This window comes from Choloepus didactylus, chromosome 2 (assembly GCF_015220235.1).
Source record: "Choloepus didactylus isolate mChoDid1 chromosome 2, mChoDid1.pri, whole genome shotgun sequence".
In the NCBI taxonomy this organism is placed as follows: domain Eukaryota; kingdom Metazoa; phylum Chordata; class Mammalia; order Pilosa; family Megalonychidae; genus Choloepus; species Choloepus didactylus.
In genome coordinates this window covers 192462548-192477950 of record NC_051308.1, presented here as the reverse complement: position 1 = coordinate 192477950, position 15403 = coordinate 192462548, and the positions used below count along the sequence as shown (strand labels likewise).

Below are 15403 nucleotides of genomic sequence, written 5' to 3'. Positions count from 1 at the left end.
CGAGGGCCTCTGATGGTAGAGTGGGGGCAGCTCCTTCTTCCTGGGGAAGCGGCAGGGTGTGGCTGGGACAGTGGTGGGCTAGGAGCTGGCTGCTGCTGGGCACTTTGGAGTGGGTTCCAAGGAAGGAGCTTCAGGTTTGGAGTGGGATGTTGCTGAGACAGCATCGTGGGGTGCTCTTTCTGGGACTGTTTTCTTGTCTGCAACATAGAAAGGATTAAACTCAATCAGCGGACACTTTTTTAGCTCATACGTCATACACTCTCTCTGGGCCATTGGTCACTGGACTGTACAGAAGCCTCTACTATGCCTCAGCAAAGCCTGACCCAGAAGCTTGGGGTATTCAACCTCTGCTCATACACCTCCAAGGAAGACGAGCTCTCAGGGTAGAGCCTTTTTTGTTTGTTTGATTTGAATAGCTCTGTTGGTTGGAAAGCTCTTCATTGCACCGTGGTGAGCTTTGTCTCCCTGTAGCTTTGCCCATCGGTCCCCGTCCAGCTTCTGGGACCAGGGCCAGGACAAGCTGCAGGGGCTGCGCATGGTTCTCCCGTGTCAGGATCTACTCCTAAATTTGACATCAGTACCCAGACAGCAAGAGCCAAGAATTTATTCAGGGCTTGCTCTGTGTCCAGTATGTCTTGCTTAAGGGAAAAGTTTGGCTAGTCCCTGTATTCCTTCCTTCCTTTCTTACTATGAGTTGAGCACCAGTTCTGGACCAGGCCCTGTGCTAGGTTTTGGGTCCACAGTTTACTAGGGCACAGTCCCTGCTCCCCAGGAGTCCCCAGTCTGTGGGGAGGCACATGTCAAACATAATTTCAATTCAGAGAGGTAAGTTCCATGTTAATGATCTCTGATATATGGGTGCATTTTAAAATTTTTATGGTGGTAGCATATATACAACATAACATTTCCTATTTTAACCACATTCGAGTATATAATTCAGTGGGCTAATTCTTTTTTTTAAAATAAACTTTAAATGTTAGAATAGTTTTAGATATATAGAGTAGTTGTGATGAGTTTCCCCCCATCTTCTCTTTATAGTCCCTTGCACTTATTAGGAATCAGTGAGTATGGGATTCATTAACTTAGTCAGCCGCTGTTTATTGAGGACCTACCCCTTGCCATGTGCTAGGCCTTGAAGAGTCAATGATGAGCAAAACAGACATGGCTTTGTCCCAGGGGAGCTTAAAGGATTGTGGGGGGAGGCAGAAGTGTTATAAGAGTGAGCCTCCTGGGGGTGTGACCTGGGCAGGAAGGGCTTCCCAGAGGAGGAGACCATTGAGAACAAGAAAGAAGCTCGAGCACTAATGGGGCAAAGGGGAGCAGGGAAGCAGGCGGGAGGAAAGACCTCATGCTACCTCTCTCAGCCTCAGCATCCCTGCCTGTAGCAGGTGCTGACCCCATCCTCTCGTTCGCTTTGAGGACTCAGTGAATATGCTCTGCAGGCTACAAAGTCCTCCTGCCACTTTCCCCTGGAAGAGGTCCTGCCAATGGCCGAGGCCCCTGTTTCCTCCCTCTGTCCCCTCTGGAAGGCTCACCTCTTGCTTTTCTTTCCCCAGTGTTGGGCAAGTGGTGAACATCAAGGCCAAGGTGAACCGGGCCTTCAACTCCAGCATGGAGGTATGTGGGGTGGGCCCTTCCTGGATGCACATGTGTGTGTGTATCTGTGTGTCTGTGTGTGTCTGTGTGTGTGGTTTCTACCTCCTCTCCATCCTCAGCCCCCCTGCTCATGTTCACAGAGCCCTGGTTGAGGCAACAGAGTTCTGAAATAGCAGGCAGGGCTGCAAGGACCCTACGGATCTCCTGTCCAACACCCCATGACACAGAAGGGAAACTGAGGCCCAGGGAGGGGAGAGGACTTGCCCTAGGTCATGAGCCCCAGAAATTCCAATCTGGGACTTGACTTCTAACCTCTAGACACTTCCTGGCTAAGGCTCTTCCTGCTAAGCCTCAGACACTCTCTGGAAACCTGGGGCTTAGCAGGAATGGAATGGTCCTGGGAATGGAAAAAGATGGCAGCTAGGCCTGACCCTGAGGCAGTGGGGCTAGAGCAAGGAAAGCACTGGACTTTGGTTTGGCCCATTAGCTCACTTCCTACTGCCTCTGTTTCCTCATCTGTAGAATGGGAAAATGATTCCTGTGTTGCAGGCTTTATGGGAGGTTCTGTGAACTCTGGGTTACAGGCCTCGGCGACTTGACCCAGTCAGGCCAGTGGTTCTGAGGGGCCTGGTCCTGAGGCTGGCTTGGCTGAGTCCTGACTATGCCTCTGGGGCACCCCATAAATGCCCAGTGCCTCCTGGGGCAGTAACAGATCCATCCTTACAATTTAGCCATCACTTGATCTATTTTAAAAGCCCTTTCACAGATTTGGTCTCATTTTAGTCCTCTCCATAACCCAGTGAGGGTAGGTGTGATCACCTCCATTTTACAGATGAGGAAACCAGTGCTCAGAGAGGGGAAGTGACTTGCCCCAGGTTTCCCGGGAAGCCAGGGAGCAGGATTGAAACCTGCCCCGGGTCTCCAGCCTGGCAGGTGAGACAAATACCGAGGCCTGGCCTGGGGCGGGACTTTGCCCCACCATGCCGTGGGGCCTCAGGTTGTTGAGTTCTGTCTCTTCTCTCCTCCCTCCTCCTGTGTGACTCTTCCCCTCCAGGTGGGCATCCAGGTCACCTCGGAAGACTTGTGCTCCGAGAAGCAATGGACCGTGTGCAAGGCCTTAGCCACCTTCGTGGCCCACCGGGAGCTCTCCAAGGTGGGCACTCATTTGCCTGACTGAGCATGGATTGTGAGGGAGGGTCTGGACCCAGGGGAGCAAGGCTGGGAGCTGGCAGAGGTGTTGAGAAGGCACCCCCTGCTGCGCTCTGACCTCAGCTGCCTTCTCTCTCTCCATCCCCCCACCTCTCACTGTTCGTCCCCCACGAGGATTCTTCGGGCCTCACCATTCCCTTACACGCACTGCAGTGACACTCCCCGACTCCTCGCCTTGGTCCTCCTTAGTCAAGCGGGGGGCCTGGACAACATTAGAAGGATGTATGTGATTCATCAGGGCAACAGGGAGGCAGGAGGATGGGGGTGAAGGGGAGACGAAGACTTGTAACCAACCAGTAGCCTTGGGCCTGTTGTGTGCCTGCCCCAGGCATAAGAAGGGGGCTGGGGAGCAGGCCCCTGAGCAACCCCCACCCCCACCCCCTGGCCGACAGGTGAAGCTGAAGCAGACCGTGCCCCGGACGGAGGAGGAGAAGATGGAGCACAGTGTGGCAGCCGAGCGCAGGCGCATGCGGCTGGTCTACACGGACACCATCAAGGACCTCCTGGCCAACTGTGTCATTCAGGACGGTGAGCAGCTGCCGGCCGTGGACGGGGGGAGGGTGGGAGTCTCCTTGGGCTGTCCACCCACTCGTGGCCCTAGGCCTGCCTGACCCTCTTGGCTCCAGTCTCCTCCAGGAAAGGGGAGTGTTTGACCTCTTGCCCAGTCCCAGGAACCATGAGGATGGAGATGGGATGTGAGGAGAACCCTTTGTTGCCTACAAACTACATTTGAGTATCTAGGAGCCCTTAGGAGTTCTATGAGGGAAGGTAGAATAGAGCTGGGCTTTGAAGACTCTGTAGGATGTTTAAAGAAGCCTGTGTATATATAGTCAAAGGCAATAGAATAAGAAGCAAGACTCCCTCCTACCCCAGACCCTAGGCCCCCTCCCCAGAGGCAATTACTGTTACCTCCTTAGGTATCGTTCCAGAAGTAGTCTCTGCATATTTAAGCACATGTATATATTATTTAGCCTCTTTTTACCCAAATGGGAATGTACAGTACATGCTGTCTTTATCTTGCTTTTTTACCCTTAAAAATGTATCTTGGAGATTGCACCGTCTCAGCACACAAAGACCTCGTTTGGAATGGGTAGGGTTTTGATGCATGGAGAGGTGAGGAGAGGTGTTCCTGAAGGAGGGCAAAGGCCCAGAGCAGTGACCTTGGATTTGTTTTCCAATCTCCAGAATGTTAGAAGGTGAGGTCCTTCCTTGAACCTAAAAGAGGCAATTTTAGAACAATTAAAAGTTAACCCAGCTTCCCAAGGTGGGGAAAGCAGGTGGAATGCGTTAGCCCAGTGGACACTGCTAGGCTGCACTGACAAATTCCATGGGCCGTGTTTATGCCAGGGCTCGGAGGCTGTGGCTGGGGATGCCTGGCTCTTCCTACAAGCGTTGAGGCCTCCTTGGTGCTGTCTGTCCCACCGTAGCCCTCCTAAGTCGGTCTTTCCTGACAGCCCTTCTGCAGCTCTCTTTTGCCCTAGCCTGGCAGCTCTGCCCCATCTGGTGCTATCTGTTTATGCACCCTCAATTCCAGCTAAGCCATAGGCCTCGCTGCTCCCTGGGATTATCCTGCCCCATCTTGCATCCAGCACTTGGTTCAGGATGCCCTCCTCCTCCTCTCCTCTCTGTCCCTGCTCTGCCTGTGGTGGCATCTCTGAGTGGCCTGCAAGCCGAGCAAAATGCCACCTCTTTGGTGGACCCTGGCCGATGATGAGTTGGGTGGAGGATGTCAGCATCTACCCTCTGACTCCCGAGGCCCTGACACTCTCCAGCCTCTCCCACTGAGGATATTCTAACACCACTGTCTCCAACAGACAGGGCATCATCAGGGAAGAAGTGTCCTTTCTGAGAGCCTGCCTGCTGAATGTGGTGGCAGGCCCTTTATCACCACAATCACGTCATCTTCAAACAGTCCTATTGGGTTGGGTTAGACAGCCCCCTTTACAGATGGGGAAATAGAGGTGCAGAGAGGTTAGCTGGCCTGCCCGAGGCCATGCAGCCCACATGGCAGGGAGCTGAGGTTCAGACCAAGGTCAAACCCTGGTGCGGTGTGGCTCCAAAGCCAGGATCCTGTCCACTGCCCTGTGACAGGTGCCTCCCTCTTTTCTCATCCAGGATGAGCCTGTGCACACTTGGCAATGAGGAAATGAAAATATGTGGGTGGGGAGGAGTGGGGAGGTGGTTCCTGGGGCTGCCCATGGGGAGGCTCTGCCCTCGGGGACCTTCTCACTGTCGCCCGCATCCCCTCGCCCCCTCCCTGGTCAGACCTGGAGAGCAGAGACTGCAGCCACATGGTGCCAGCCGAGAAGACCCGCGTGGAGAGCGTGGAGCTGGTCCTGCCCCCCCACGCCAATCACCAGGGCAACACCTTCGGGGGCCAGATCATGGCCTGGATGGAGAATGTGGCCACCATTGCAGCCAGGTGAGGGGGAGTGTGCCCTGCCTTGGCCTCCCCTCTCCTTCCCTCCTTCCCTCTGGGCAAGAAACCCCTCTTGGCATTGGCATCTGATGCTTCATAAGGTTGGCTGTACTCTTAGGGTAACCCAGAAAACCAGCGAGAAGCGATTCTCTGTGGGCTGAACCTTCCTTCTTCCTTGACTTAAAAAGCCCTCCCTGGCCCCCAGGGCCTGCATGGGAACCACCACGCCCCTTGGCCTGGCTCTGGGTCCTGCCTTTCAGCTACCTGGCCCTGCCTGCTCTCTTCCCTGTATTTCACACTCCCTTCAAAGCAAGCTGTTCGCCATTTCCCCTTCCCCATCTGCCCTGTAGCCCTCTCCCTTTGCTCATGGTCTGACCTCCTGCCCTGCCATCCCCTCTATTCTCTGTCTGCTAAAATCCCACGTCCCTCCTCCGTGAAGCCATCTGATGGTCCCTTCCTCCTAGTCAAAATAATTCCTTCCTTCTCCTGTGAGCCTTTGTGCCTGTCTGGGGTTCTTTCTGCCCCCATCAGGGTTCTTTTTTTCTTACTAGTTAGGATAGCTGACATTCACTAACTGGCACTCATATCTCCATGACTTTGTATTTGCTCCCTTTGCCAGGAGTGCCCTCTCCAAACCATGCCCTCTCAGCCGGGTGAACTCCTCCTCATCCTGTAGAGCACACACAGCCCCTTTTCTGTCGTTAGCCTATGGGAGACAATGCATACACAGTGCCATTTTGGGCAGCCCCAGGTGTAAGTGCAATGAGATCTCAGAGGAGGGTGAGAGCCTGGAAAGTCAGGGAAGGCTTCCTGGAGGAGGGGCACTTGAGCCGGGCCTTGAATGATTAGTAGTTTTTGGTAGGGGGTGGGCTTCCAGGTAGTGGGAACAGCAGGTACTAAGGTGCAAAGGTTAGAAGGAAAAGGAGAAAGGTTTTACCCTAAGCCATGCCCTAGGCTTTCCTCTGCCATCTTAACTCAGCTTTGTTCCAGCCATGCACACAGTCCTAAACATTCCAACTGTGAGTTGAGCCTTTGGTTCTATTCATCTGGGCAGAAGTCTCACTGGGTTGGGCAAGGGAGGGTGGGCCAGAAGGCTGGGTCTGGGTCTGGGGGCAAGGGAAGGAGGCTGGCCCAGGCTACCAACTGGAGCACTGGAGACATCTCCCCTGGCCTTCCTCCAGCCGGCTGTGCCGTGCCCACCCTACACTGAAGGCCATCGAGATGTTCCACTTCCGGGGCCCGTCCCAGGTCGGGGATCGCCTGGTGCTCAAGGCCATTGTGAACAACGCCTTCAAGAACAGGTGAGGGGCTGGGCAGTGCTGGGCCCTGGAGATGAGGGCTCTTCCTAATCTGAGGAGGGCCCCCCACTGCCAACCCACCTGGATGACATCTAAATTCCTGCCTGGCTGCTGTGTCCCTTCACTGTCTCCTGGATTCACTCCCCACTCCTGCCCACCCCAGGCTGGGTCAAGGACCCCTCCTCTGGGCTCCTCCAGCCCCTGTGCCTCCTGCTGTCTTGGGTCATGCATGTGCTCAGGGTGTGTCTGTCTCTCTCTGGTCCCTGCCTTCGGGCCTGAAACACTGATCACGGGGCTACCTCGTGCCAGTGTCCTGTTTAGGCCTTTCCCACCCGTTCCTTAAAACAGCACTTAGTCCCCAGAGTCCTTTGGGATGAATTCTGATCCCCACTCTCGTGAAAGCTTACTTTAAGTAAGTATGTCTCCTGGTAATTTCAAAGATCACAATGTAGTGGTTAAAAGTAAGCCTGCCTGGCTTCAAATTTTGGGCCCACTTTTCACTGGCTGTGTGACCTTGGGCTAGTTAGTTATTTAACTCCTTGAAGCATCAATTGTCTTATCTGTAAGATGGGGCTCAGCACAACTACCTCCTAGTTGCAAGTATTGAAGCAGGTGTTACCAGCAGCGTGCCAGAGAGAATGTTCCGCCCACATCAACCATTGCTGCTGCTGCTGATGTAATTATAAATATTCTTTGCAGCTTGTCCAGTGCACAGTCTACGGCTGGGCAGTGGGAAAGCCCCTAACCGGGACCCTCGCGGCCTGGTTTCTAGTCCAGGTTCTCTTCCTGCCTGGTTATATGACCGTAGGCCAGTTCCTGCTCTGTTCTGGGTCCTGGTTTCCCCACCTGTGTGATGTTCACATTCTGGGAGTGCAGAATTTCCTCAGCCAGGGGTGAGGTAGTGGCTGCTATTTAATAATTAATAAAGACAGTACGCGATGCATCAACAGTGGCAGCTGAGCTGTCAGGAGCACGGCTGCTACGGCGCCTGGGACTGTGTATATAACAAGCATTTTTCTCCTTAGCCTTTCTGCCCCCACCTCTCTGCTTATTTCCTTTCATAAGCCTTTGCAGTTTGTAGTTACTTATTGAGCTCTTTGCTCACTTGTTTTGCTCCCCCTGCCCCAGCTGCTAGCCCACGAGGACATGGACTGTCAGGTTTGTTCACTTCTGTGTCCTGATGCCTGCCCCCGACTGGGCACACAGTAGGCGGCTCTCTGTAGGCATTGCTGGGAGGGAAGGCAGGGGATGGGGCAGTTCTGGGTTTCCTGCCAGGAGGACTCTGATCTGGGCTGTGGAAGAGCTGCAGGAGTGTGTGTGCCCGCGTGTGTGCGAGCGGGCTTGCGTGTGCGGGGAGGGGGAGGGGCCCTGGCCTCGGGACCGCCTGCCCAGCACGGAAGCTGCCCTCCCGCCCGCAGCATGGAGGTGGGCGTGTGCGTGGAGGCCTACCGCCAGGAGGCCGAGACCCATCGGCGGCACATCAACAGCGCCTTCATGACCTTCGTGGTCCTGGACGCAGCTGACCAGCCCCGGATGCTACCCTGGATCCGGCCCCAGCCTGGGGTGAGTGGGGGCAGCACCCTGTCGCACCCACTGGCTCCTCTCTCTCTCTGCCAAGGGGTGGTGGGGTCCACAGCCCCCTGACGGGCTTGGGGGAGTGAGGGGCCAGGCCCTGCCCCTCTGCTTCAGGATCCCTGGCAGTGACCCCTGGAGATGCCTCTCTTGTGCAAGGCGGGCATCTCGTTCTGTCTGGAAGAGCCCGGAGACTGTGTGGGAGCCTGGCCTGTAGTTAGGTGTCAGTTGGTGTTCACAGGCTGGCAGAGCTGGGGGAGCCGTGGCTTTGCAGTCAGATGTGGATGGGAATCTCCCCTCTGCCATGTTCTAGCTGGTGCCCTCTCTGAGCTGCCAGTCCCACCTCTGTAAAATGGGCATGATGGCAGCCAGGGCTGCTGGGGGTACCTGCCATATTGACTGTAGGGCTTAGCACGGTGCCTGGCTAAGCCCTGAAAGCCTTCAGAAAGTGGTGACTGGTTATAATGTAGGTGATGGGAGAGAAAAGAGCACTGGGACAAGAGTCAGGGACCTGGGGTCGAAGGCTGTCTCTTAAAATAGGCTCCCATGTGCCTCCTTTGGGTCTGGCCCTGGGCTGGCTTCTAGGGGGTCAGCTAGCTTTGCCCTCAGAGAGGTGGCTCCCTCTTTCTGGAGGGTCACCAGCCCTACCTGTTGGCCTCCCGAGGCTGAGCACAGGCTGTGAAAACCCCACCGCTCTGCAACAGGAGTTGGAAAGTCAAGAGTGGGTGGTGGGTGGAAGGCTGGGGATCCCTGGCAGATGGGGGAGGACAGTTAGTTTACAAGGAACTTTTCATAGAACTTCTGCCATTTAGTGCTCATGAATGGGGAGAGACACTGAAGAGGTGGTTAAGAGGGTGGGCTCCATCCACCCCTTACCTGTGCTGCCATTTAAGCTTTCTGTACCTCCGTTTCCCCCTCTGTAAAATGGGGATAGGAATAGCACCAACGTCAGAGGTTGTTGTGAGGCTTGGATGAAACAATGCTCGGGCAGCACTTTAGAAGAGTGACTGGCACATGGCAAGTGCTCAGTAAGTGTTGGTTCTTATTCTATTTTAAGTGCCCTCCAAAGATCCCTATTTTACAGAGGACAAAACTGAGGTTTGGAGAGTCTGAGGGGACCTGGGGCTGGAGCTCACTTCCCCAGCACTTTCCCAGCTAGGCTGGTTTGTCTCCGGCTGCCCAGGTGAGGCCTGAACTCCACTTTAGGCCTCCTTGGGCTCTGGAGGGGTGGAGACCGGGACGCTGGTTGTCCCACCCCCAGCGCTGTCTGCCCCTGCCTCCCTCCTCAGGATGGTGAGCGGCGGTACCGAGAGGCCAGTGCCAGGAAGAAGATCCGCCTGGACAGGTGAGTGGGAGCTGGATGGCGGGAGGGGACCGGGCCCAGGGCTGTCCTGCTCCCCTGGCCCCAGGGCTCTCACATTTCTTCAGCACTGCCCGTGTGCCAGGCCCTGTACACACTGCCATTTGGGCCGACCTCATCACTCCATGGGCTTTCTGCCCGCTGCACAGGTGAGGATGCTGAGCACAGAGTGGGTAGGTGGCTTGCCCAATGCCAGGAAGGTAAGAGGGACCTGAATCTGGCTTGTGTGGCCAGTGTAAAATCCCATATTCTTTCCATGGACTCTGATACCCATCTGGCAGATGAAGAAAGAAAAACTCAGAGAGGAAATGCATCTTGTTCAAGATGCAAACCCAGGTGTGTCTGCCGCTGCTGTGACAGCATTTTATAGACTTCAAAGTGCTACGCAGACATCAAGGTTCATGAAGCTTTGTTAACAAGAAAAGTGCATTTACGGAGCAGTTACTATGTGCCAAGCCCTGTTCTCCTCATCATGACCCTATGGGGCAGGCACAACCGCTGATCCCATTTGACAGATCAGGATGCTGAGGTGTGAGGGTGAAGGAGCTTTAGCCAGCGTCGCTCAGCAAGGGGGTGGGGGAACCGAGCCCTAAACCCCGGTCCCTCCTCCCTGGCTCTTTCCCTGCCTCTGAGCCGCCCTTGGTATTCTGGGCTGAGCTGGTATCCTCTTGGCTGTTGTTTTCTGTGTGTCCACCCAGTCTCCCTAACTGGACAGGACAGCCTCTCCCATCCCGCTGGGCTCAGCCCAGGGCTCGGCACACAGTAGGCCTGCGGCGAAGCCTGCTGAAAGGAATGGGCTTGCAAGGGACCAAGGTTGTCATCTTCCCTCTCTCCCAGGAAGTACATTGTGTCCTGTAAGCAGACGGAGGTGCCCCTCTCTGTCCCCTGGGATCCTAGCAACCAGGTAAGGCCCACTGCTCAGCGGGTACAGTCCTCAGGCCCACTGGGGCCCTCCCCTTATCATCAGAACTGGCTTGGCAGTAGGCCCGAAGGGACTGCCGCATGATTGTTAGTTGGCAAAGGGCTTTCCCATGCTCCCTGTGTCTGGCAAGAGGGAGCTGAGGCCCTGAGAGGGGTGCCTTGTCCAGGGTCACACAGTGAGTCTAGCTAAGCCTGGACCTCCTTTCCCAAAGCCCAGGGCTGTTTTCATGGCTGCCCCCACACCAGCAGGGAACACTAAGAGAAAGGGGTAAGGGGCAGCTTCTCTCTGTGCTCTGCCCAGATGTACCTGAGCTACAACAACGTCTCCTCCCTGAAGATGCTCGTGGCCAAGGACAACTGGGTGCTGTCCTCGGAGATCAATCAGGTAGCTGACCCCACACCCCCAGTCCTCTCTCGTCTCAGCAGCCAGTCCTTTGTCTCAGTCAGAGGGGACTGATTGCCAGCAACAGAAACTCTCACAAATCACTCATGCCAGAAGGGAATTTCTGCAGAGGAATTGGGTAAGACCATGGAACCAACCCAGTTACAGAAATACAGACGCCCCCACGGGGCCTGGGGTGGAGAACCAGAAAGTCCTTTCTCTCCCTGCCCTTCCACCCTCGTGCACCCACTCTCTTGTTTCTTTTGTTTTCTGCCCAGCTGCTTCCTCCTTCTCTCTGCTCCTTAGTGAGTCACTGTGAGGATTGGGGCGGGGGCAGGAGGGGCCAGTGGAAAAGCCCTGGCTGAGGAAAGACTTGAGCAGGGACTTGCCTGTGCCCTTGGGCAAGTCATTTCCCCTGGTTGTGACACTGGGGGGTGGCTGGGCACCTAGCTCTGGGGGTCCATTGCACGGTTGCCTCATTCACTGCTTCTCAAGACCACTTCCTGTCCAGTTGTGCTGAATTCTCCCAATGGCCCCATTTCATGGGGATGTAACTGAGGCCCAGAGAGGTCGAGGTGCTTGGCAGTGGCGAGTCAGTGGCAGCCTCGAGCTTGTAGCCCCGGCCTCCAGCCTCCCAGCCAGCTCACCCCAGGACCCTCTGAGGAGGGGGCACGGGAATGAGGGCGGCCTCTGTCCGATGCAGGTACGGCTGTACACCCTGGAGGATGACAAGTTCCTGTCCTTCCACGTAGAGCTGGTGGTGCACGTGGATGCAGCTCAGGCCTTTCTCCTGCTGTCAGACCTGCCCCGGAGGCCCGAGTGGGACAAGCACTACCGGTGAGGTGTGGGGCTCTCCTCCGGCCTGGGGCAGGGGGCGCCTGCTGAGCAGCCCCTGTTAGGGCCCCTTGCCCAGCTGGCCTGTTGTAGTCGTGTGTTAGGTGGGGGTCAGGGACATGGGTATTAAGGGAAGGGGCTGAGCCTGGGAGTTGGGGGCTTTATTTTTTTTTTTAAATTCAGTTTTATTGAGATATAGTCACATACCATACAATCATCTGTGGTGTGCAATCAGCTGTTTACAGTACTATCATATAGTTGTGCATTCATCACCCCAATATATTTTTGAATTTTTTCTTTATACCAGAAAGAATAAAAATAAGAATAAAAAATAAGAGTAAAAAAGAACACCCAAATCATCTCCCCCACCCTATTTTTCGTTTAGTTTTTGTCCCCATTTTTCTACTCATCCATCCATACACTGGATAAAGGGAGTGTGATCCACAGGGTTTTCACAATCACACTGTCACCCCTTGTAAGCTACATTGTTATACAATCATCTTCAAGAGTCAAGGCTATTGGGCTGTAGTTTGATAATTTCAGGTATTTCCTTCTAGCTATTCCAATACCTTAAAACCTAAAAAGGGTTATCTACATGCTGCATAAGAATGTCCACCAGAATGACCTCTCGACTCCATTTGGAATCTCTCAGCCACTGAAACTTCATTTCGTTTCATTCTGCATCTCCCTTTTGGTCAAGAAGATGTTCTCAGTCCCACGATGTCGGGTCCAGATTCATCCCCGGGAGTCATATCCTGCATTGCCAGGGAGATTTACACCCCTGGGAGTCAGGTCCCACATAGGGGGGAGGGCAGTGAGATCACCCGCCGAGTTGGGTTATGGCGGCTTGGTTTTAAGTCCTGTTTTTGGCCTAATGTCTGTGTGCCTTGGGAAGTCATTTCCTCTTTGGGCCTCAGTTTTCCTTCTCTTAAAATGGGTACTGGGGGTTGTAGATTGGAACTTGGGGATGGATCAGTGCTTTTCAAACTGTGTTTTACAGAGTCCTAAGTTTCCAAAGGGGACTCGGGAACTGTGTGGGCAACGGGTGGAAGGCTGATGGGGTGGGCAGGGCTCCAGGACCCTGTCCAGGTTCAAGCCAATTGATAGAATGGCCAGTTTGTGGCATTTACCAAATTTGCCGATTCTTATTCTGAATGTGTTACATGAATATGCTATTTTTCAATGTAGTCAATGACTATGAATATGAATATGTTCTTCTTAGGAATACATTTGTTCCCCAAATTTAATGATCCTTCATATGAATATCTTCTTGAATTTAGTCAAGGAAGATAAATATGTTCTTAGGAAAATAGCCAAAATTTTTGTTTAATTTGGGAATATTTAAGTTTAAACTGATAAATATTTTTTCCAAATCCCTTTTAAAGTCATTTTCTGTTATGACAACACCCTAGCTTTTGGGGGTTCTTTGATCATTTCTCCAGTGGCTTATTATGATGAGACTCTATTCCTGAGTATATCCATAAGGAGGATCTGTGTATTTGGAAATTCTATGAGCTGGTCATTTGGCAAATTGGTATTTGGCAAATAGGCTTCCCCCTTCCTACCCCCAGCTGTCCTCCCCAGAGCAGGCTGACATGTGGCTGTATGCATGTGGGCTTTGTGCCTAAGGTTTCTTTGCAAAAAGGGCTGTGTTGCTTTAAAAAGCCCTGGTGTAGGTGACCCCTGGGTCCCGGTAGCTGAGCAGTGCTAAGAGCCTGAAGGTGGTTTGGGGATGGGGGAGTGAGGAGGTGTCTGTGATAGGAAGGCTTCTTGGAAGAGGTGGGCTGGTGTGGGCCTCGAAGGCCAGATCAGATCTTGATACTTGATAGGGTTGGAGGGGGGTGGCCTGAGGGGAAAGTGAGCCCTTAGCTGGTTGCCCCCCACCCTGCCCATGGCTATTCTGCTCCCCAGGTAGCCCTTGAGGGAGGGTGGGAGGGCAGGAGAGCAGGGAGAAGGCAGTGGGACTGGGCGTGGTCATGCACAGCTCCGTGTGGATGTCCCTGTATGTTTGTGCATTGTGTCAGTGTAAGCCTGTGTGTCCCTGGCAAGTGTGTGCTATGTGCTGGGCCTGGGGGCCACAGCTCTGACACCCAACAGCCTGAGCACAAGTCGCAGCTCTGCTTCCTTATTAGTTCTGTAATCCTGGGCAGGTTCCTTCCCCAAGTCTCAGCTTCCTTAGCTGTAAAATGGGAATAATAAGCGGACCCACTGCCCGGAGCTGGTGCGGAGATTAAATGAGGCCATACAGGTAGAGCAGTCAGAGGAGCTCCCGGCACACAGTTGGTGCTCAATGAATCTGAAGGACAATGACTAACCTTCACACATCTGCACGGGTGTGTACACCTGCACAGGCATGTGCAGACATCGATGTGTCCGTGTGTGCCACGGTCTGTCCGTGTCTGTGCATGGATGTCCACGTGTGTGCATGTGTCTGTCCCCACAGACATGTATGTTCACTTTCTTGAGGACATGTATGTGTGTGTCTGTCTTGGCTGGGACACCCTGCTCTCCTACCAGTTCCTGCTGAACAGTGCAGGGGACAGCAAGTCCACAGAGAAGCTGCTCAGGGAGGCAGGACAGGCCTGCAGCTCCCCCAGGGAGCCTTAGTGACCCCCCTGGGCTCTGAGCTCTCGCCTCCCCACAGGAGTGTGGAGCTAGTGCAGCAGGTGGATGAGGATGACGCCATCTACCACGTCATCAGCCCCACCCTTAGCGGCAACAACAAGCCCCTGGACTTTGTGATCCTGGCCTCGCGGCGGAAGCCTTGTGACAGTGGGTGAGTCCCTGCCTGCTGGGGGCTGCAGCAGGGAGGGGAGGCGAGGGCTCATTTCCTCCCCAGGGAGGGGACTTCAGCTAAGCTTCCCCAGGCGACCCCAAGCACCAGGCCTGCCCTCTCTGAGCTGCTGTGGTTTTACTGTGGATAAAATGGGGACAAGGGTACATCCCTCCCCTCCAGTCACTCTTGCTCTAAAGCATGGACATCTCTGTGCCTGGAGTGGCCAAGGCTGCCTTGCCCCCCAGCGTGGGTGGGGCATTTCTCACGTGCCCACCTCCTTGGCCCCTATTCTCTGAAAGCCCCTCGCTGGCTGGAGGATGGCGAGCTGCCGGCAACAGGTGGCAATGCCAGTACAGGCGGCTTCACTTCGTTAGAGACAGGCAGAAAGATGGAGAAAAACCAACGGGCACAACCCTTCCCCTGAGGGGCCTCTCCAGGAATCCCACCTGGCACCACACTGGCTCTGGTGAATTTGGTGCTGCTGACCCACGGGTGGCTCCTCTTGGGAGCCTGGCGCTGAGCCAGGGGTGGGGTTCTAAGACTTTGTGTGCTTTAAGACCACCCCCCCTTATCTCCAGCATGAGGGGCTCTGGAGACGAGGGGTGGGAACAGGGCCTAGGCCTTGGCTGGGCAGAACGAGCCCTCCTCACCTTCTCCTCCTGTGGTGACCGCTGTCCCTCCCGTCCTTCCCCCACTCCAGGGACCCCTATGTGATTGCCCTGAGGTCGGTCACACTGCCCACCCACCGCGAGATGCCCGAGTACAGCCGCGGGGAGACCCTCTGCTCCGGCTTCTGCCTGTGGCGCAAGGGGGACCAGATGACCAAGGTGAGCCCCTCTCCCTCCTGCCGGCCCCACCCCAGCCCCACGCCTGATGGGCTCAGACAATTCCAGACCCCAGGCCCCACCTCCAGCAGGCTCCCTCTTCCAGCTTGGGGAGCCTAAGTGTGTCAGGGGCCGACCCAGTCAGCCTTTATTTAGACCTAATCTGTGCGGAGAAGTCAGAGGCTGCTGCAGGGTCTTGGGCAAAGCTCCAG

General features: G+C 54.7%; 1 protein-coding gene across 1 annotated transcript in view; it reads left to right on the top strand.

Annotated features, from left to right (window-relative positions):
• The window catches only part of ACOT11 (acyl-CoA thioesterase 11), a 39129-nt gene that overhangs the window by 19082 nt on the left and 4644 nt on the right, over positions 1-15403 (top strand). The window contains exons 4-15 of the mRNA XM_037827140.1: positions 1557-1617; positions 2651-2749; positions 3198-3333; positions 5071-5227; positions 6406-6525; positions 7941-8085; positions 9384-9439; positions 10292-10358; positions 10677-10760; positions 11461-11594; positions 14236-14367; positions 15068-15194. Of these exons, the coding sequence (XP_037683068.1) occupies positions 1557-1617; positions 2651-2749; positions 3198-3333; positions 5071-5227; positions 6406-6525; positions 7941-8085; positions 9384-9439; positions 10292-10358; positions 10677-10760; positions 11461-11594; positions 14236-14367; positions 15068-15194 (1318 nt within the window). The remainder of the gene's footprint in view (positions 1-1556; positions 1618-2650; positions 2750-3197; positions 3334-5070; positions 5228-6405; positions 6526-7940; positions 8086-9383; positions 9440-10291; positions 10359-10676; positions 10761-11460; positions 11595-14235; positions 14368-15067; positions 15195-15403) is intronic.